Source organism: Dromiciops gliroides, chromosome 4, assembly GCF_019393635.1.
Source record: "Dromiciops gliroides isolate mDroGli1 chromosome 4, mDroGli1.pri, whole genome shotgun sequence".
Taxonomy (NCBI): domain Eukaryota; kingdom Metazoa; phylum Chordata; class Mammalia; order Microbiotheria; family Microbiotheriidae; genus Dromiciops; species Dromiciops gliroides.
Genome location: NC_057864.1, coordinates 36182355 through 36204571, shown reverse-complemented (window position 1 = coordinate 36204571; position 22217 = coordinate 36182355). Strand labels below are relative to the sequence as shown.

The 22217-nt window shown below is 36.2% G+C and overlaps 1 protein-coding gene and 1 non-coding gene across 2 annotated transcripts in view; one reads left to right on the top strand and one right to left on the bottom strand.

Annotated features, from left to right (window-relative positions):
- HFM1 (helicase for meiosis 1) overlaps window positions 1-22217 on the bottom strand; it is a 112797-nt gene that overhangs the window by 70286 nt on the left and 20294 nt on the right. Inside the window, exons 6-18 of the mRNA XM_044003107.1 lie at window positions 13779-13849; window positions 13336-13468; window positions 12718-12869; window positions 12051-12128; window positions 11669-11827; window positions 11124-11324; window positions 10952-11040; window positions 10636-10679; window positions 8200-8301; window positions 6670-6815; window positions 5852-5946; window positions 4650-4783; window positions 1049-1096 (exon numbers count right to left, since the gene is read on the bottom strand). Of these exons, the coding sequence (XP_043859042.1) occupies window positions 1049-1096; window positions 4650-4783; window positions 5852-5946; window positions 6670-6815; window positions 8200-8301; window positions 10636-10679; window positions 10952-11040; window positions 11124-11324; window positions 11669-11827; window positions 12051-12128; window positions 12718-12869; window positions 13336-13468; window positions 13779-13849 (1452 nt within the window). The remainder of the gene's footprint in view (window positions 1-1048; window positions 1097-4649; window positions 4784-5851; window positions 5947-6669; window positions 6816-8199; window positions 8302-10635; window positions 10680-10951; window positions 11041-11123; window positions 11325-11668; window positions 11828-12050; window positions 12129-12717; window positions 12870-13335; window positions 13469-13778; window positions 13850-22217) is intronic.
- Window positions 15570-15676, top strand: LOC122726979. The gene has a single exon (XR_006352969.1). It is a non-coding gene; the product is annotated as a U6 spliceosomal RNA (small nuclear RNA).

Below are 22217 nucleotides of genomic sequence, written 5' to 3'. Positions count from 1 at the left end.
AGTGACTTGCCCAGGTTCACACAGCTAGTAAGTGTCAAGGGTCTGAGGTCGGATTTGAACTCAGGTCCTCCTGAATCCAGGGCCGGTGCTCTATCCACTGTGCAACCTAGCTGCCCCCCCAGTCAGATTTTTAAAGAGAATTTTATATAAAAAAATTGGGGAAGTTTAAAAAAATAGTATACCCTGTTCAGAAAATGCACATGAACAAAGCTTTATTTACATACAAATAGAGGTATTCTTATTTTTAAAGATATATGGTCACTATTAAGGTAATTTAAAGAACAAATAAAGACCTTTTCAGTAATTCATGGTACTATTTAAACTTTGGGCTGTTGTAATGAATAAAGGACCTGCCTTAGCATCCAGCTCTAATACATACTCATTCTGTGACCCTGGGAAAGCCTCTGAAGCCCTCGATGCCTGAGGCAGCTCTGTAACACCATAAAGTTACAGAAAAGTTACCTCCCTCCACTGGAAGAAGACCTTTCCTCACCTGGATTTCTATACACTGGTATTTCACCAGTCAATCCATAAACAAACACTGAAGTCCAGATAAGATTGCCCAGTTCATAAAAACTCACGGAATGTACTTTTGTTTAAAAAGACAAAATTACATGCAACTACCTCCTGGCCTTCAAACTTTGCTGTTGTTCAGTCATTTCAGTCACGGCCTACTCTTTGTGACCCCATTTGGGGTTTTCTTTTTTTCTTTCTTTCTTTCTTTTTTTTTTTTAGTGAGGCAATTGGTGTTAAATGACTTGCCCAGGGTCACACAGCTAGTAAGTGTTAAGTTTCTGAGGCCGGATTTGAACTCAGGTACTCCTGACTCCAGGGCTGGTGCTCTATCCACTGTGCCACCTAGCTGCCCCATGGGGTTTTCTTAACAAAGATACTTGGAGTGGTTTGCTATCTCCTTCTCCAGTCTACTGTACAGATAAGGAAACTGAGACAAGCAGGGTTAAGTGACTTGGCCAGAAGTGTCTGTGGCCAGATGAGTCTTCCTGACACCAGGCCTGGCACTCTATCCCCTGTGCTACAAACTACTAACCTTGTAACTTTGATTCAATTCCATTTTTGTCTAATCCAGATGCAAAACCTGCAGGTGGTAAAAGGAAGGTTAAAAAAAAGATAAAATATAATACCTTCATTTTTTTATATGAGTTAAGCTTAAAACTCAGTTATCTATGGAAAAAAAGGTTTACTTAATAGGTTTATTATGTGATAAAGAATATGTTCAATCTTATTGAATTTAACACAGGTTTAAATTTAAAGAAAAATAACAACTATGAGATCCCTTTAATATGACCTAACTTTCTTTCAGAATTTGATCAGAGGACTTAGAGTTGGAAGCAATCTAAGAAATCATTTATTTCATGATTGTGCCTAAGAAAACTGAGGCCCAGCAGGTTAAGCAACCTAAGGTCAAACAAGGAATAAATGCCAAAGTAGGATTAAAACCCAATCCTTCTGATTCTAAATGCAGGACTCTAGCTATTATGCCCACTCTCTTTTTGATGATTTCTTTTTCCTTGAAGTAATTTGCAGCCCTTATTAAAATATAAAATATGCAACACTTAAGTTTATATTATTAGAAATATTATTAGCTGGTTTTTCAGGTACCATAAAACAACAGTTGTACTGGAGACTCCACTAACATCTTCAGATGGCTCATCCAGTATGTAAGTGACACAGTATTATCTAAAAAAAACTCATGCTCTGGTCACCCCACCGCCCTCTTCCTCCCCTTCCCCATTGGAAAAGCTTCAAGTACAGGCCCACTGGTTATATGTTTGGTGTCCTAGGACCCTCCTAGTGTGCAGAAGCTCATCATCAGATTATGAATTTTTAAGCTATAGTGACCTTTAAAGACTATTTAACAAGTCAGAAAGGTTGCATAAAATCCTGGGTCCCTGAAGCATTGAGAGTACCTGAAGATGTACTACTAGGTCCTTCTTCAGAAGTATCCTAGGCTCCTGAAACTCAGAGCAAAAGAAAAAGTCTCTTCAGTGGAGAGGCTTTACATATGAGCCCAACAAGAGATAATGTGTCTGTAGCTTAGCTCTTTTATTTTTTTGATCATGGCTTTCAAGTAGTCCAATAATTCTTATATTATCTCTCCTCAATCTATTTTCCAGGTCAGGTGTTTTTTGATGAGAAAGTGCACATATTCTTCTATTTTTCATTCTTTTGACTTTGTTTTATTGTTTCTTGATGTCTTAATAGAGTCCTTAGGTTCCACGTGACCAATTCTATTTTTTAAGGAATTATTTTCTTCAGTGAGCTTTTATATCTTTTTCCATTTGGCCAATTCTGCTTTTTAAGATGTTCTTTTCTTCAGTGGATTTTTGTACCTCCTTTTCCTTTTGGCCAATTCTGCTTTTTAAGGAGGTATTCAAGTAAATTTTTGTACCTCTTTTACCAGTAGGCCAATTTTGTTTTTTAAGGTGTTATTTTCTTTGGTATTTCTTTTGTTCTTCTTTCACCAAGCTGTTAATTTTCTTTTCATAAATTTCTGACAACACTCTCATTTCTTTTCCCTATTTTTCCTCTATCATTTTTATCTCTTTCTTTTACTCTTCCAGGAATTCTTGTTGGACTTGTGTCCAATTAGCATTTTTCTTTGAGGATTTGCTTCTGGCTATTTTCACAGTATTGTCCTCTTCTGAATTTATACCTTGATTTTTCCTGTTACTATAGTAATTTTTTATGATCAAGTTTTTTTTTGTTGTTGTTTGCTTATTTTTCTAGCCTATTTCTTGACTTTAAAATTTATGTTAAAGTTAGGCTACGCTCACTTTGGGGTGGGAAGGCACTGTTCCAAATTTTAGGCCTTTTTTGTGCTGTTGTTTTCAGAGCTAGGTTTTTTTTTGGGGGGGGGGAGGGGGAAGAGGAAGAAGAATGCAGGTTTTCAGTGCTTCCAAGGTGGTGTGATCCAAGGAGAAGTTTGATCACTGCTCTCTTGGTCTGCACTATGGTCTTTACATAGGAAGATCCCCTGCTCCCCTGAAACCACAAGTATTTGTGCTCTTCTTCACCCTGGAATTCTGACCAGGGTCCCTTGTTTACTTGTGACCAACCACAAGTGTTTCTCTCTGCCCTGGAACTGTGACCCGGAACTATATATGGGCAATAGAGTTGCCAATCAATGTCAGCTGTACCCAGTGCTAGCAAAGAGTCCCCTGTAATCTTTCTCTTACCAGCTATGCAACCCCCTCTTACTGTCTCTGGGCTGAGAGGTCCTAAAGTTTCTGCTGCTGCTGCCACTGATGTAGCCACCTCCAAAGTCTACTACTGGTACTGCTGCTCTGTGCTCTGGGCCAGTGCCCACCTCAGTGTCACAAACCTATCTTACTGAATTCCTAAGTTGTCTTAGGCTGGATAAATATCATACTCTGATCTCTTATTGGCTCTGCTGTTCCAAAATTTGATTTGAGGAGTTATTTTAAAGTTGTTTGGAAGGGAATACAGGAAGAGTTCAGCTGGGTTGCTGCTTGTACTCCACTGTCTTGGTCTGCCTAATGATGGAGTGGCTTTTTGGTCCAAGAAGTTCTTCTTCCTAATTCATCTTCACAGTGAGCATGTTCCAGTGCTAATTCTGTGACATCTTGGAGTCTTGAGAAGTCCTCACTAGTTTCATTCCTGGAATTCTTTGTTATGTCTCTTATTGTACATGGACAGTTATATATGTTTGTGTAAAAATATTATCTCTACCTGCCCCCAATCCTGTCCTGAGATTGTAAGCACCCTGTAGGTGAAGCCAATTGTTTATCCTTTCTTGGGCAGTGTGATGAAATGGAGAGAATCCCTACTCTGTCATAACCTATATGACCTTGGGCATGTCACTTCACCTCTCTGGGACTCAGTTTTCTTATCTGTCAAATGACAGAGTTGGACTAGTTGTCCATGTTCTGCAGCTTCAGAGTTATGATCTCTTGTCTTATGATTTGTGTCACATACAGCACCTAGCACAACACCCTGAAAATGGTAGATGCTCAATAAATGTTTGAAGAATGAATGAATATACATATGGCAAACTGCTGTTCTCTTTTTAGTTGCAAACAGCAAATTTCATATTTTCTAAGAATGCTGTAGTCCATAATAGTCCACAATATCTACCCCATTACCACATGCCAGGTTGTTAATTGATATTCAGCAAAACAAGTATTTTCATTTTATCCCATTTACCACATAAAAGAATATTCTAAGAGTCACTAAATATAAAATAAAACAAAATGTTAACAGAAAACATGCTCTGATGCATATATGATAAGCATATGTTTTGATGTCATATATTAACTGAAAAATAACATCCATAAAGTTGGAACTCCATGGTGATGCTGAAAACAAAGAAAAGACATGAGAATGTTAAAAGATGTTCCTTTTAATAACATTTGATAATATTAAAGTTGGATTTTTTTCCCAAAAAAGTCTACTTCCCTTTTAGTGTTACTATTTCAAACATTATTTGAATTGAATGAATAAGGAAAATTAGGTAATACCAATTTCTTTATCATGTTTGATTACCACTCTTCCCAAATGTGTGCAATGTATAAATAAAATCAAAATCTATTCTCTATAATAGGAATAGACATACTAACTTAAAAGTCAGAGCTATAAGTATTTATTATATTTTATTCGTAATAACAAACCATAATGAGCTGGATTTTTCAAGGCTCTGATGTAAAGCAAGGTTGATCGTATCCATTCCAAAGCTACATTGACATCTGTGATGGTATGCAGTACTATTTCTGCATTTAAATGTTCAATTAGGTGCCTGTGCAAACTAAGTAAAAAGATAAAACTCTCCATTAACAACACAAGTTACAGAGACAAAAATCCTATTTTTAATGTTAGCAATTACAATGTATTCATTATTGTTACTTCAATGAAAGTTCAAAAATCAAAAACCAAAATTAATTGTTAAAAGTGAAGAGTCTGTTCAACTAAATAGTTGGAGGATTCTGCTGTCCTGCGTGGACATATTGTTGTAAAGGAAAAATCCAGGGTAATTTAAAAAAACACCTTAGATTTACACCAGATATTTTGTTAGTAAGTTACAAATACTGTATAGTTTTTAAAAATCTTACAGATATGTAAAGAAATTAAGAAAATTTTTTTTTCTTTTTTAGTGGCTAGATCTATGATATCCTATGAGGCACAACTTGCCCCACAAGAGTGGGGCAAAAATACTCGACGAAATTACTGGCTTGTACTCACTACCAAATTCCCAGGAGAACACATGGATTATCCTTTTTGTAGTTTAGTATTCAACTAAATTGAACAAGGGGGACACCTAGGTAGTACAGTGGATAAAGCACCGGCCCTGGACTCAGGAGGACCTGAGTTCAAATCTGACCTCAGATACTTGACTCGCATTAGCTGTGTGACCCTGGGCAAGGCACTTAACCCTCATTGTCCCGCAAAACAAAAAAAGATAGAAAGTTACTGTAATGTATAAACATTCTTTAGAGCAGCTAGGTGGCAAAGTGGATAAAGCACCGGCCCTGGATTCAGGAGGACCTGAGTTCAAATCTGGCCTTAGACACTTGACACTTACTAGCTGTGTGACCTTGGGCAAGTCACTTAACCCTCATTGTCCTGCAAAAATTAAATAAATAAGTAGATAGATATATAAATGAATGAATGGATAAATAAATAAATAAATAGAACAAGGAATTCTAAAATTCCCTGAAGAACTGCTAAAACCTCTTAAGTCTGTAAAGCAGAATAAACTTAATTCTCAAAAACTTGATAAATTTCTATTTCAAAACAAAGTTACAGTTGAATACATAAGAAAGAAATCAACTTTCAATATGACTATTTTTTGAAAGTCTGTTTGTCTCCACCATACCTGCTCTCTATGGTATCGGTGCCAGTTAGCATCTGCGCATACTTCTCCCTTGTACTTAACCTAGTCATGATAACTGCAGTGGCTGTAGTGTCGAACTACAAAAGAGCCAGAGATGCAGCAGAAAATTCTCATGTTAAAACTCCATAATAATGCAGCCCAATTCCAAAAACAATCTGATCTCACTTTCAGTTAGTCCTGGTTAAGTGATCAAGAGCTCCTAGCAAACATTTCTATGCATGGTACATTATCTGAAACTCTTATACCTTTGTACAAGGTCTGTGGGCTCTCTGAATGGAAGATGGCAATGATCAAATACATATGTGTGTGCAGGGAACCAAATATGCCTTGTGAGCTTCAGTGTCATTGTTCAGTTCCAATGTTGAATTTCTAAGAAAAGCAGCAGACTAAAGTGCAATAATTCCCTGTAAAACAAAGTCGTTTTTTTCCTATAATGCTAAAAAACCTACTTTTATTTCCTATTCCACCATGGGAATCTCTTACTGTTGTCACTATCCCTCAATTTAGATAAAGAATGAAGGAAGAGAGAACCTAGGATTATTGTCTTTTTTTTAGGGAACAAGCAGGTAAGTTTGAGAGTCACTAGGTTGAAAACACTTAAAAAAATTCCAATCTTGCCTTAATCCATACTTTTTCTTTTTTTTTTAATCCATACTTTTTCAATTAAATTTATCAAACAATACCATGACAAATACATACGAATAATCTAAAAATCTAATCTTTTAAATCTTTTGCACATTGAAAAATAAGTGGAACTGAGTCTTCTTTAAAACTGCATAAATAAAAACAGAATCACTTACTTGAGGACGGCCAGCCCTACCAATCATTTGCAGAATATCTGATTCACTGTACTCTTCAAACATTCCTCCAGCATAGTGCATTGTAGACTTTATAACTACTAGATGGGCTGGCAAATTTACTCCCATAGCTAAGGTACTGGTAGTAACTGTATCAAATTAAGGCATGATAATTTTATAACTACATAATTACATTTTACAAAGATATTTCAAATTTATAAAATTGCACAAATCAAAAAGTTATCTATTAAACTGTTACTTTTCAAGTTTTCATTAGAGGATGCTATAACAACTATTTCACTCCAAAAGAGATTACATATGCTGCTGCTGTATCCTTAAGGGTCAAATGTAATGTTGAGAAGAATAGTTTTGGATGGCAGTTATAGTCACAATCGTCATTCTAAGAGGTGATTCTCCCTACAGAGTCAAGGAGAGCATGTGTGGGTTTAATTTCGATATATACATTTTTATATGGAAGCCATGAAAAGAGAGAGAAAAAAAAGAGGGGAAATTTCTTTCATGTTCAAACTGTCTTAACTGTTATTTTATTTTTATTTTTTTGTGGAGCAATGAGGGTTAAGTGACTTGCCCAAGGTCACACAGCTAGTAAGTGTCAAGTGTCTGAGGCTGGATTTGAACTCAGGTCCTCCTGAATCCAGGGCCTGTGTTTTATCCACTGTGCCACCTAGCTGCCCCCTTAACTGTTATTTTATGAAGAAATACTGTAAAATAATTTTATGAAGAGTCTGTGACAAATTTGCATTTTACAGATATATTCTAGAAAGACTGTTACTTGTGAAAGCTAGAGAAGGAAAAGAAAAAAAGACTAAAATAACATTTCCTGAGAAATTGAATTTAATTTGTCTTAAGAAAAAACATGAAGAAGACTCTTGAGAGATGTTATTTGATATCCGAAGTGAACTGAATCAAAGAATTGTTTGCAGAAATGAAAGGAAGTCATCTGTCATTATATTAAGTGTTTGAGGTGATTCCATAGTAATGCTTTATAGTTAAAATACTGCAAATAATTATTTATGTGTTTATTTTATTATTAATTTCACAGTTAAGTTATATATTAAGTAACTTTATCATTTACTTAACTTTAAGAGTTAAGGGATTTACTATAGAGAGATAAGTAACTTCTACTGGGAAAAGAAGTTGAATTGCAGTGGGGCCTCAAACTAACTAATTAATGAGAAATAGGTTGCAATTTTATTGTTTAATAAAAAATAATCCAAACATAACCCTGTATTCCCTTAGGGCTCAGAGTGGTAGGATTAAATACAGGAAGGAGTCAAATGGCAGTATTAGGGGTAACCTACAAATGAGGTAGGCCAATGTCCTAAACCTTGCTACAATATAATTAGCATTTAGCCAGTCTCTACATGTAAATATTTGAATATATATGAATTGTTGAGGATTCCTTGACAAAAATGGAACAAAAAAGGAGATTATCAGAACCACAGCTTTCCTTTCTCAAACAGACAGGATTTTCTCAAATGTCTTCTCATAACTACAGTAATGTTTACTTACAAAGGACTGGTAAGTCTCCAACTGTAAATGCTCCCTCGACAATTTTTCTTTCTGATAGCTCCATACCAGCATGATGGTAACCAACACCACATGTTAAGAGATCTATGAATAAAATATTTGATCTGCTGTTTATTACTGCATTTCAATAAGAACTTCATTAATTTTATCCCACATCTGAAAAGTTGCCCCCTAAATTATCTCAGCAATAAATGAAGATAAGGCATCAACAATAAAATCTTTAGCCTCAAATGTTTAAACACATATGTACAAAGTATGGATAACAAACAGTGGGTCCTAAGGCAAGGAAATAATTTTAAACCAAAAAGTTACAAAGAGACTTGGTAGAATGGTACCCCATTACTGGAAAATGGTAGTGAAAGAGATAACCTGGTTCAGATGGAACCGAATAGATAACAGGAGAAACAGAATATGACCAAAAATTAAGAAGATAATACTTTTGTGAGAAAATTCAGAAACCACGAGGGAGAAGCACAGTAGGACACATTTGGATAAATTTCAGCAGAAGCAATATTGTCCCTGGAGTACATAAATTGTACAGAAAGAAAAATAGATGAGGAATTTGGGAAAGAGATTATAAGCCTGGTAGTTATAGAGGAATGCAATTATCCAAATATCTGCTAGAGTTTTCTTGCCCTCCAAAGAAGAACAACTCATAATTCCTTATTTTAATGACAATTTCACAATTTGAAAGGTTAAAGCACCAATAAGGAGAATGTCAATTCCAGATCTGATTCTTATCAACAAAGAAGAATGGGCTACTGAAGTAGAAATAATGGAAACCTTTCAGGAAATTGAATGCTCAAACTTAAAATGTGTAATAATGGAGGGAAAAAAAAGTTAGGTAAATGACAAGCCCCAAAGACTTGGGGAAAGAAGCTGTTAAAGTCTTCAGAGGCAGTCTGGCTAAGATCCCATGATCTCACATCCTACAGTAAGAAACAGCCCATGAAGGAAAGGAAGCTTTTAAAGAAGAAATTTTGAAGACAGAAGATATCAGTCTCAAAGAGGAAGATAAATGGAAATTATCTAAAGAGGTCAACATGGATACACAGAGAAATAATTAATGAACAGATTTCTAAAAAGACTTACAATAAAAGGAAGCAAGAATAAATAATGGAAGATGAATACGAAAGTATGGTTTAGTCCTGTAAGAATATTCTGAGTCTGAGTTCAGGATAAGCTAAGCCTGGTGAAGAACGTTAAGAACAACAAAAAGGCATATTTGGAATCATTCTGAAATCCTCACCCTCCCCAACTCCCCATCTGTTGCCCCCCAGATAAAATCAATTGCCAAATCTTATCTACTTCCACATCTCTCATATCTGTCATTTTTCTCTACTTATATAACCATGATCATAATTCAAATCCTCATCACCTCTTGCACATCCTAATGCAACAGCATTCTGTTAGTAAGTACGAACATTTACTAAATGCCTATTATGTGGCAGGTACCATGCTAATAGCTAGGGATACAAAGAAAGGCAAATCAAAGTCCATTTTCTCAAGGAGCTCTGAGTATAATGGGGGAGACAATGTGCAAACAACTACATACAAACAAGATATATACAGGATAAATTGGAGATAACAGAAGGAAAGCACTAGCACTGAGGAGGATTGGGAAGGGCTTCCTGTAGAAGGTGGAATTTTACCTTGACTTGAAGGAAGTCAGGGAATACAGGAAGAAGAGATGAAGAAGGTAAGAATTCTAGGAATAAAAGAGAGCAAATGAAAATGCCCAGCAGGGAGATAGAATGTCTGGTCATTAATGTTTGATGTTGATTTGGAAGGTGGTCTCTCGAGGAATGCCTTAAAGATATATACTTGGATTTGAGTTGCTTAACATCTGCATTAATGACTTAGAGGGATATGTATCAAATCTGTAGATTACACAAAGCTATAATGCATCATTAACACAATGAACAATAGTTCTAATCCAAAAGATCTTGGGAGGCTAAAATGTGAGGTCAAGCTATTAAGATGAAACTTTATAGAAATAAATGCAAAGCCTTATCTGTGGGTTCAAAAAATCATCTTCACATATACAAGACAGGGAAGACATGATCAGAGAGCAATTTGTCTTAAGGAGCTGAATGCAAGTTCAATATCCAAAAAAATTGAGATCTTAAGTTGCCTTTAAAAAGGCCTCATATTTATCAGTAGGGTTGCAATAGTCCTGTTCTCCTCTCTGCCCTGGTCCTCCTACAAAGTCACAGAGAGGCAGAGTTAGTATTGATATAAAAAAAAAGTTCTTAAGAATTAGAGCTTTCAAAAAGTGTAACATATAGCCTTGGAAGATACTGGAATCTCCTTCATTCAGGGTCTTCAAACAAAAACCAGATAACTACCTATCTGTTCAAAAATGGCTGAGACTCCCTGCCAACTCTGATAGTGCAGTTCCATGAATTTTAGACTTACCTCTCAGTTTATAATCTCTTATGGAATGTGTATATTTTTGTAACCTACATAATAAAAGATACCATAAAATCATTAGGATTCCTGCTCACAACATCATCAGAATATTACAAAAAAATAATTTTTATGAGTTATCTTGGAATGTGACAGGTATCTATCAAATTATTTGTCCAAATAATGAATAAAAGCTATACTTAAAAATAAAGAATGATATTTTACATAAAGGCAGCATCATCTAACTCAGAAAGTAGGTGTCACAATGATGAAAACCTTGTCAACTCATGCCACAGACTTTTTAGCACTTAAATAAAAAGAATACCTTTGTTTCTGTTCCATCGTCATGACAAATTTAGCATTTTTTGAGAGAACTGAAGCTGCTTGTTGCACACCTTTCCTTGTGGCACAAAACTGCAAATGAATTTTAGTTTTGATATTAACCATGGTCAAGAACAAAAATTCCATTCCAAAATTAACAACAAATCACTTCATACCACAAGAGTTGGTTTCTGATCAGAATAAGTCTGTATGACACTGGCAACTTTGTAATTGAGTGATAAATCAAACTTAAACTCTGTTTGGTTACTACTCCATGGAAATCCAAGAACAACTTTGCGGAGTTTCACTGGCCTGTGTTTCTCATCTATTTTCAAACATTTGGCAGGCCTCTTGCCATCTGAAAGCCACTCGGCAATCTACAAATAACAAAAATATATCAGAATGTCACAGTAGTCACTGTGTGACCCTAAGCAAGTCAGTTATCCTCTCAGTGCCTCTAAGAAACTTTCTCAGACACTAATGAAATCATAGGTCTAGTTAAAAAAAAAAGTTTACCAAGTACCTTGAATAACCACCTTTAAGGTAGGTTGTATAAACACAATTCTCCCTGTTTTTACAAGTAAGAAAACTTAAGCTCAGAATTTTCATTCTTTTCCAAGAGAACTGATTTCTAAATTATGTAACATACATAGTACAGAATAGTTTGTTAGCATTTATACCTATTTAATTATACAAAGAAATTATTAAAATCTTCACTTACATCTTCTGCATTTGGAATTGTTGCAGACACAGCCACAAATCTCACCAGAATAGCAGCACTGGAATTTTCTGAGGTTTGAGATAAAGAAGATATAGTTTTCATTCGAGTGATCACAACTTCAAGAGTTGGACCACGATTTTCATCTTTCACAACATGTACCTAACCAAGAAAGCAAGGCATAATCAATGATTTGCAAAATGTTTTCATTTCCTATAGTATGACAGTTTAACTCCATGAAGTTGTTAATAGTTTATTCTCGAGTGAATGTGCATAATCGCCACTTGTAGACACAAAGGTTATAGTTGACAATATCTGATTCTTCCCTTTTTGTTAGGATCCTCCTTTTGTCCTTCCAGATAGAAGTGAATGATGAATTCCTTACCTCATCAATGAGGAATAGTCGTACCAATTGGACCAGAGAGTTGTCTCTCCATTTCCTAGTCATGCTATCCCATTTTTCCTGGGGAAAATTATTTGAAATACATTAATATAGCAATTATAATAAGCATAATAAATTACAAAGACATTACAGGACTTTGTGAAACAAAATGCTTCAAAGCTAGTTAATGATAAATCTCTCATCCTAAAAGTAACCTAAACAGACTATCATCATTGTACTCTTGCAAATGGGTTTTAAAAAATCTATACCTCCTCGCTTTTTTATAGTTTGCCCATTAAATGTTCATTGATCCCACCTAGCACCCTTAACCTATCTTGTCAAGTCATACCGAGTCTTTCTATGAAGTCATGGCTAGTTCAAACTAAAAAGAGCATAGAAGATATATTAAGTTTATTAAATCTATTAAGCGTGTCACCTAAGGGATTTTAGTTATTTTTAAAGCTTGTAGTTATTATGGGTAACTTTCTGTGATATTTATTTTTTAGGCTAAGCTAAATATTTCTGATCCTAAGTTTGTCTGTTTGGGTTAATTTAGTGTACTTGTAGCCAACAACTAAGTACTTTTTCCTATGGGCCATTCTTTGTGGAAAAAAGCAAAATCCATTTGTCTACTAGAGCAAATGATAAATAAATTATAAAGAATACTTACTGGGGTCGTCATAATAATATGGGCGTGCTGAATTTCAAACAGGTCATCCACGGCTGTATCTCCTGTAAGTTCTTTACAAGTCAATCCTATGGGTCCAAATTTTTTTTTCCAGTCATCAAAGCGCTGACTACACAAAGCTTTTATTGGTGCCACTGTGACAGCAATAGAGAATTCTTCATTTTATGACTTAATGTGCACTTCTTGAGTATGCTAAAAGTGATTGCTAAACTGTGATTGAAAATATACACCTAAGAAAGTAAGGCAGCCTAGGTTCCAGTTGAAAACAACAAAATTATAAAATGTTACTTTTCCAGTTCTTAAACAAATTGTTTGAGTTTTTCAATTTATTACTCTGAAAAGTCTATAACCAAAGTAAAGTTATGATCAACTCATATGCTTTTAGAAAAGAATGGAAGGGAACTTGGTTCTAGCATTTCCTACTTCTGTAAAGATGGAAAACAGTTAGTAGTACACAGAGGATAACATGGTATATTCTTGAATATTTTATGAAGGAAAAACAAAAAGGTATTATTACATGCAGAAGATATAATTTTTACTTTACTTATATTTTACTGCTATTAATTAATGGTTAGTTTATACAAGAGACAACATACTTACTGTAAACAATTTTAATATTCAACCAGGGTAGTGGAACTTCCATTAATAATCTTGTTATAGCAAGTTCAAATATTACAGTTTTCCCAGAACCAGTTGGAGCACAAACCACGAAATTCCTATCTGTATAAAGAAGCTAAAGACACAGTTTGAGTATAGTAGAAAATACATTGAGGCTTTAAAAATACAGTATCCATTTTTAAGGAAAAATAATGTGGGAATGCTGCAAAAAGTAAATTATAAACCTTTTAAAATATTAAAATTGAAAACTTGCATGAGATTAAATATATCATTAGCATTTAATATATACCATTAACAATTTTTATCTTGTTTTTATGAGAAAAAGATATGAAAAAAGCAACAGAAATCATTCCCCTATGCTCAAGTATAATATAAATTCATTAAATACAAACCAATAACTATTGAATGAAAAATCTCATACTTACATCATCCAAAGCCTTAGACTGTATATAGTTGAAATATGGAAATTCTTTGAAAATGCTTCTAAATTGTGCAGCTTACGATAGTATCAAGGAGTTAATAAATCACAGAAACTTAGAATGGAAAGGCACCTAATACAATTCATTCCAGATATAGGGGAGTCACCAAAACCCATTTAAAAAATCCCTGATGTGACCCACATGTACAAAAGTATTTATAGCAGCTCTCTTTGTGGTGGCAAAGAATTGGAAATCGAGGGAATGCCCACCAATTGGGGAATGGCTGAACAAGTTGTGGTATATGAATGTAATGAAATACTATTGTGCTGTAAGAAACAATGAGCAGGCAGATTTCAGAAAATCCTGGAAAGGCATAAGTGGACTGATGCTGAGTAAAGTAAGCAGAATCAGGAGAACATTGTACACAGTAACAGCAACATTGTGTGATGGACAACTGTGATATACTTGGCTCTTCTCAGCAGTGCAATGATCCAAGACAATTCCAAAGAATTAATGATGGAAAATGTTCCCCACATCCAGAAAAAAGAACTGTGGATTCTGAATGCAGATTAAACCATACTGTTTCTACTTTGCTGTTGTTGGGGTTGTTTTTTTTTTTTTTGAGGTTTTCCCCCTTTTTTCCGATTCTTCTTTCATAATATGATTAATGCAGAAATAAAAACAAAAACAAAATGTAAAATTTAAAAAATTTAAAATCCCTCATATGTAGTTAGTGGTGTTGGCTTGAGTATCTACCTAAGACTGCCCATTTCCTGTATAGTTCTAATTGCCATAAAGTTCATTCATACATTCAACAAGCATTTATTGAGTAAGCATTCCATTCAAAGCACTAGGCTGAGTGCTGGAAATAGAAAGAAGGATGTAACATGGATTTTTCTCTTTAAAAAGCTTGTAGGGGGGGGGCAGCTAGATTGCACAGTGGATAGAGCACCGGCCCTGGATTCAGGAGGACTTGAGTTCAAATCCAACCTCAGACCCTTGACACTTACTAGCTGTGTGACCTTGGGCAAGTCACTTAACCCCAATTGCCTCACCAAAAAAAAAAAAAAGCTTGTAGGGGGCAGCTAGGTGGCACAGTGCATAAAGCACCGGCCCTGGATTCAGGAGGACCTGAGTACAAATCCGGCCTCAGACATTTGACACTTATTATCTGTGTGACCCTGGGCAAGTCACTTAACCCTCATTGCCCTGCAAAGAATAAAAAAAAAAAAAAGCTTGTAATCTAAGGGGGGGGGCGAAAGAAATTTATACAAATAATGATAACATAAATGATAGAGAAACCTACAAAGGAAAGTTCCAGGCAAAGTTCTATGAGAAATTTAAAGATGGAAAGATTACTTTCACCTGCAAGAGGCTAAATAAAGGTTTCACAGAGGAGAAAAATCTGATTTTAATCCTCATGAGAATTATCTACCACAGCATCAAAAGCATCCTTGATAAAGGGAGAAGGAAACAAGGTTTTATAAGTGATATCCTCTAACACATCATACCTTTAAAATCATAAAGGTATAGAAAACATAAGGTCCCACTGTGTTTTTTTCCTTCAGCATAAAAGGTATCTGATTCAATGTAAGAAAATAATGTATAAAAAGACCCTCCAACAAGGTGTCTCCCATGTATATGTCAAAATTATATACAAGTCTTTTAACTATTTAACAGAGATAACTTTGTTCAATGGACTTCTGATTATCATCATCAAGTGAGACATAAACTCCTCAAAGATGTCTGTCCTTGTCAGAGGATGTCCAGAAGAGTCTAAATAGAAGAAACATTGCCGTGCTTGTGTTGGCAGCAGGTATACTAAAATTGGAATGATACAGAGAAGATTAGCACGGCCCCTACGCAAGGATGGCACGCCAATTTGTGAAGAACAAATACTGCCTAACAGATGGCGAGGATCTCCAGATCCTAATGGAGATGACCTTCATGCTTATTTCATCAAGTCCTCCTAAATGAGATCCATAATCATTCAAAGGAGTTTGGCCTAACTATCCAGATTGGAAAAACCAAGAGGGTAAAAATATATACAAAAGACTCAGTCCATCGATAGATTTTTCTTGGCAGTACCATATGCATGGATAATGAGCTGGGCCCAGAACTCAACAGGAGGAGAAAAGAAGGCTGGATTCTCACTGGGAAATTGTGCAGTGCTTTTAAGGATGCTTAGTTAATTCCTTAAACAAAGGCTCAACTTCTGAATATCAATTTGGTGGTATTTATGGCTGAGTCACATAATACCACCATTTCTGAAGAATTAACTCCAAAGGGCAATGGAGAGGAACATGGCGAGTGTGAGTAGGCTGTAACATGTGACCAACCAAGGAGTGGCATAGAAGAATGTGATCAGAGAAATGCGCATCACCAAAAAAGGTGGGCTGGTCATAGGGTAAAACTGAAGGATGAACAGCTTAGGTTCTCCACTGCTGTGCCACAATGCTATGATAACCAGAAAAGGGTCCCCAGCTCATCGAGTAGAATCCCTGCAGAGAATTTACAGCCCATGGACTACAACTGTACAAGATTAAACATCATGGAGAGACTATATTCTGCTGTTGGAATGGACAAGCTTTTGTTAAGTACTTCCTATGTGCCCAGCACCATGCTAAGCACTAGGAATACAAATACAAAAATAAAACAGTCCCTGCCCCCAGGGAGCTTGCATCTGCATGTAGGGAAACATTAACCATGGGGAGTGGTGGCTAAGGAATCATGGGGATAGTGAGTGGAACAACAGGGGGTTCCATTGACATACCCTTTTCAAAGGTAAATAGTAGTGTTATTTTTATTACAGTCTCAGCAAAAATTAGAAAAGTTAAGAGTTTTAGGAGAAAGTACAGTGGGGATGCCTGATGCCAGGGAGTTCAGAGCTAAGTGGCTTAACTCCTTCCAGGGATGGTCTCTGGAAGATTAAACAGCAGCAAAGGGGCAGAAAATGGCCAGGGTAAAGTTGAGGCTCAGTGCCCTCTGTTGATTTTTTCTAATTTATCCTAAATTTAACTTGCTTGTATATAGTTGTATACATGTTATATAAACATCAGATTATGAACCTGAAAGCAGGGACTGTCTCTTGCTTTTCTCTGTATCCTCAGGAGTTAGTAGATACTTAATATTTATTGATTGATTGACTTGTTTTCTTGTTTGATTTAACTGATTCACCAGAAATTATCTTTTATTTTTGAAATTGGTCTGATAACCCAACCCTGGTGAGATTACAGTAGCTAATTATACAAGGATATTAGCAATATAGGCAGCCAAAAAAACCCCACCTACCTGGGGACTTTACTTATGCTGTTTCATGTATATATTTAGTAAATTAACTACATTTCTGCCAAATTTGTTCAAATTGTTGTTGTGCAGACAGTAACAGAGTATTTGAAAATTTAATTTTGTGCCTGTCAATACGGCACCTTTTGAAAGAATCTAATTTTTCCCCCTCAAAATGTCTCTTTTCATATGAAATATTTATTTGTAACAAGGTCACAAGTGTGGACATCATGCTGGTTTTTCTCTCGTTAGGCAGTTCTATATCAATTTACATTCAGGAAAACTAATGTTTGCTTCAGACTGGATGAAGAATCAGTCTTCCTAGCTCAACAGAGAACTTGCCTGCTAACATCATTTATTATCACTATCATCACTTGACACCACATTTTTGCTTTGGTTCAACAAACTCTCAGCGGTGTCACTGCAATTATATGTTATATCATGGGAAAAAGAAACTTCCACAGAACTGAAAATGACAAGAGTATTGTGGCAGGGCCACTCTGAAAAATCTAGCATTGTTGGGAGCAGTCAGATATATTAAAATATTCAAAAAGGTTCTTAAGATGATTTCTGGCTCAAGTATTCAACAAAAGTCTCAAATTATCTAAAACCCTTTCTATCTTTTCAACTTAAATATACACTTGAAAGTAATAAAGTATAGAAGTCCAGTGGCCCTGACAACAAATGAACTTTCTATTAGGGAATAAATCAGTCTACACAGGTGTGGGTAGCTGTGTTTTAACTAACGACGGGACCTTAATAAGAGAATTTGTTTCACCAAGGAAGTATATCACAAAAAATTTTCTTTAAAATCATTCTCTTCAAATTGTAACCTGTCTTTTTAATGAAAATACCTGAAGAAAAAAAAAGATTTTCTTTACTATCATATAGGTAATGAAATAGTCTGTTGAAGTTAGCTGTTAATCTAAATCCAATGCCCCAATCTAATTTAGATGGCTAGTGAGGAGGGTATGTGCCACTGACTTCTACCAGTTGTCAGCAGGACACCCGAAGCCCTCCTGCTAATACAACCCCTGCCTCAAGTCAATTCTGACTTTGAGGATCTAGGGAGAGGTAGTAGCTTAAATGAAACTACAGGTGTGGAATGTACAAGCAAGTGGGAAATTCCATAGTTTGCTACTGTAGTTCCCATTTTCAGGGTCAGTGTCCCATACATTCCTTTAGCTCTGGCTCCAGTTGCCCAGAAATTCTTTTTTTTTAATTTTGTTATCAAGAATATAACTACAAGAAGAATACTTTTGTAGAGCTTCTGATAGATTTTTGGCATCAGCTATATGACATGTTTCATTAGTCAAATTAAAAACAAATGTGGGGGCAGCTAGGTGGCACAGTGGATAGAGCACTGGCCCTGGAGTCAGGAGTACCTGAGTTCAAATCCGGCCTCAGACACTTGACACTAGCTGTGTGACCCTGGGAAAGTCACTTAACCCCCATTGCCTGCAAAACAAAACAAAACAGAAAAAAACAACAAATGTGGGGGCAGCTAGGTGGCACAGTGGATAGAGCACTGGCCCTGGATTCAGGAGTACCTGAGTTCAAATCCAACCTCAGACACTTAACACTTACTAGCTGTGTGACCCTGGGCAAGTCACTTAATCCCAATTGCCTATCTAAAAAACCCCCAAAAAACAAAACAAAAAAACCCCAAATGTGATCACATTTTCAGAAATGGTTAATGTAGTAGGATTTATGTTGCCAGATTATGCAGCTATGTATTGAAGACTTCTTTCTTTCTTCCTTCCTTCCTTCCACCCTCCCTCTTTCTTCCTTTCTTTCTATTTTTTATTTATTATTTTTTGCTTAATGAGGGGTAGAGAGGGTGTTGAAGTTAGAAAGGGCAGATAATTTTAAAGATAATTTAAATGATAAAACAAAAAAAACATTTCCAAGGAAAATTTCTTGCCACTAGAAATGTACTGAGTGCGTCCTAAGTAGTGAGCTACCAAAAAAAAAAAGTGAGCTCTAGTCCTTAATCAACTATTTACTCAAATGAATCCTATAACTATAGTTGTTTCTACATGGGCACTAAGTATGATATACACAATTTTCAAGAAGAGTGCGTCCTAATCCCCTAAAAGTTCCATATCAACTGGTTATACATTTACTTAAAGTTATATGCTTATTTTCTCTTCAATAAAACCATGGGACTTGGTTTCCAGGAGAAAGGAGAGGTCTGCTGCCAATGAGAAGGGAAGAAGCATTTCTGCCCTACATTGCAGGCTGCCCTGGATTAGAGGTTTCCTTTACCATATGTCCCTTACTGGACAGGTGCCATTACCATCCATCTCCTTCTCCATTCAATGTTCCTGAAAAAAGGCCATCAACCATCTTGTATCCCAATATAATCAACCAAAACTTGTTAAAGTATAGCACCTAGAACTTAATAGGATACTCCAGATGATGTCGGACCAAAGGAGAATGAGATTATTATCACCTTATTCCTGGAAGCTGTGCCCATTAATATAGCTTTCCTTTTTTTTTTTAATGTCATATCACACTGTTGACTCATCCTGAGCTTGCAGTCCACTAAAACTCTAAAACTCCCAGGCCTTTTTCAGACAATCTGCCATCTAACTTTCTACCCTTGAACAATTCATGCTTGTGAAGCTGATATATAAGACTTTAAATATATCCTCATGAAATTTTGTTTCCAATAGGAGCCTGTTCTCCCTATATTCTAAAGCATGGTCCAGAAAACCAAATAATATTCTCAGATATCATTTTCATAACTGGTTGTTCACTTTCCATGTTTGCCTTTCTCTTTTCAAGTCTTTACTTTCATTTGGCAGCAGTGCTGACTATACCACCTGTGCCCCTAAGGTGTTTAGGGGGCTTGAGGCAGGGCATCAAAATCCCTATCAATGCTTTATGTTTAATGATCATTTCTCCTTACATGAATCAAGAGGAATGGGGAGCATTCATTTTTGGTTTAAAGAGTCTTGGAAGCCTCTCCATTACACTGCAGATACATTCCCCAGGACCATGAAAATCCTCTTTATTATTCATTATTCATTCATATTTATTATTCATTATTCATGTCAGCTTGACCAAGAGTTGTCTCAGTCCCTCTCAGCAAGAGTTACCAACCACAACTACTTGTTGCTTTTTCCCCTGGATCTTAATGGCTATCCTCTCTCCTGACGGCACCTGGGGACCCACATCATCCTCACATGGAGCACAAAAAGCTACTTCCCCATGAGAGGATTACACTTCCCTTGTTACTGAAAGAGCTTCACAGCTAAAATTCAATTAATACTTAGTGGTCCTTTCCTTCCTTCACTTTTTCATATCCTGCAACTTGCCAACCTGTTACCACAGGTTAGGATTCCCTTCTGCCTCTTCAGGCTTTTCCTTCTTTGTTTTCTTTTAGAAGTACTTTATTCATTCTTCCTTCTTGCTGATGACCTTCAAAGCAGAGGTGCAGGCCTCTAAATCTTTCACCTTTCCCTCTGAAAGGAGATAAACTTGGTGCATATAGAGCCATTACTTGTCACTTGGCAGAAAAACAAACATGGCACACTCTCAATTCCCCACCAAACATTGCACTGTACAATTTCCCTTGCCTTCCATACTTGCCAGAAGCAATCTCTTTGGTCTTCTGTTACTCGTTTTTTTTCCCTCTGTTACTCTTGTTAGTAACTCTTTTAGCTAACTCTTTATAAATTACTTTCTTGACAAACCTATTCACTACTCTGGGTTCGGTCACTTGGGTCTCCTTTTCTTATGATATAAAGCTTACTTGTTCAACTGCCTTCAATTGGAGGTGAACAGGTTCGCACAAAGTCCTAATTCAAATAGAAACTCTCTTCACTGACCATCTCTGAGAGTCACAAGTAGAAAGTGAGTCACTGTCCCTTTCACACCTTTTCCTCTCTTTTCAATAGAACAGACGTTTATAAAGTCTCTATTATGTACCAAGCACTGTGCTAAGTATGGAGATACAAATAAAAAAAGACAGTCCCTGCCCTCAAGGGCTTACAGTTTAATGGGGGAAGACACTACACAAAAGGAAGCTGAAAATGGGAGTGGTGTGCCAGATAGTACCCAGTAGGGGCATAATAAAGATAATGGTGGGGTCAAAATCAAGTAGAACAGCTGGTGACAAGGGAAGAGAGGGCTGGAATTGGGAGCCCTCTATAAATAGAGGGGATGGAAGAAGCTCTTTGCTCCGTCGTCCAATCGGAGAAGGAATAGCAACCTCCTTGGAGATTTTTGTAACATTGCTCTCCTTCTTGATTCTCATGCCACCTGTCTAACCACTCCTCTGTTTCCTTTGTTGTATAAACATATATATCATATACCTTAGCCATGGGTGTATTGGGTCCATTCTAATTTTTAGGGAGGTTACTTGGGCAAAGTTTTGTACCTCTTGTGCCGAGCTGTTAATTCCCTTTCTAATTCGTTTTCTCTATGTCATTCATTCATTCATTCATTTATTTTATTTTTTGTGGGGCAATGGGGGTTAAGTGATTTGTCCAGGGTCACACAGCTAGTAAGTGTCAAGTGTCTGAGGCTGGATTTGAACTCAGATACTCCTGAATCCAGGGCCAGTGCTCTATCCACTGCGCCACCTAGCTGTCCCTACTATGTCATTTATTTTTTAAAAAATTTATTCTAAACTTAAATTAAAAAAGCATTTTCATACCATAGAATAGAAAAAAGGAGGACTGTACATGAAACCGCTAATCTATTGTATACAACGTGCTAGTCCTTTTAAATATATAATAAAGTTATAATTTAACTTTCTTTTCTTCTTCCCTCCCCTCCCCCACCCTAGAGATGGATAGCATTAGACACAAGTATGTGTGTGTGTGTGTGTGTGTGTGTGTGTGTGTGTGTGTAAAACCCTTCTATACATACTTCCCTTTATGAGTTCTTTCTCTAGATGCAGATATATCTTCTTCCTTCAGATGTCCTTTGTAGTTAATTTGGGTATTTATAATAGTCAAAATGATTTAGTCACTCAAAGTCATTCTTAAAACAATATTGCTGTTACTGTAAGCAATATTCTCTTGGTTCTGCTCGTTTTAATTTATTTTGTGCAAGTCTATCCAGGTTTTTCTAAGGTCTTTGAGACCATCATTTCTTTTTTTGTTTGTTTGTTTTTGTTTTTTTGCAGGGCAATGGGGGTTAAGTGAC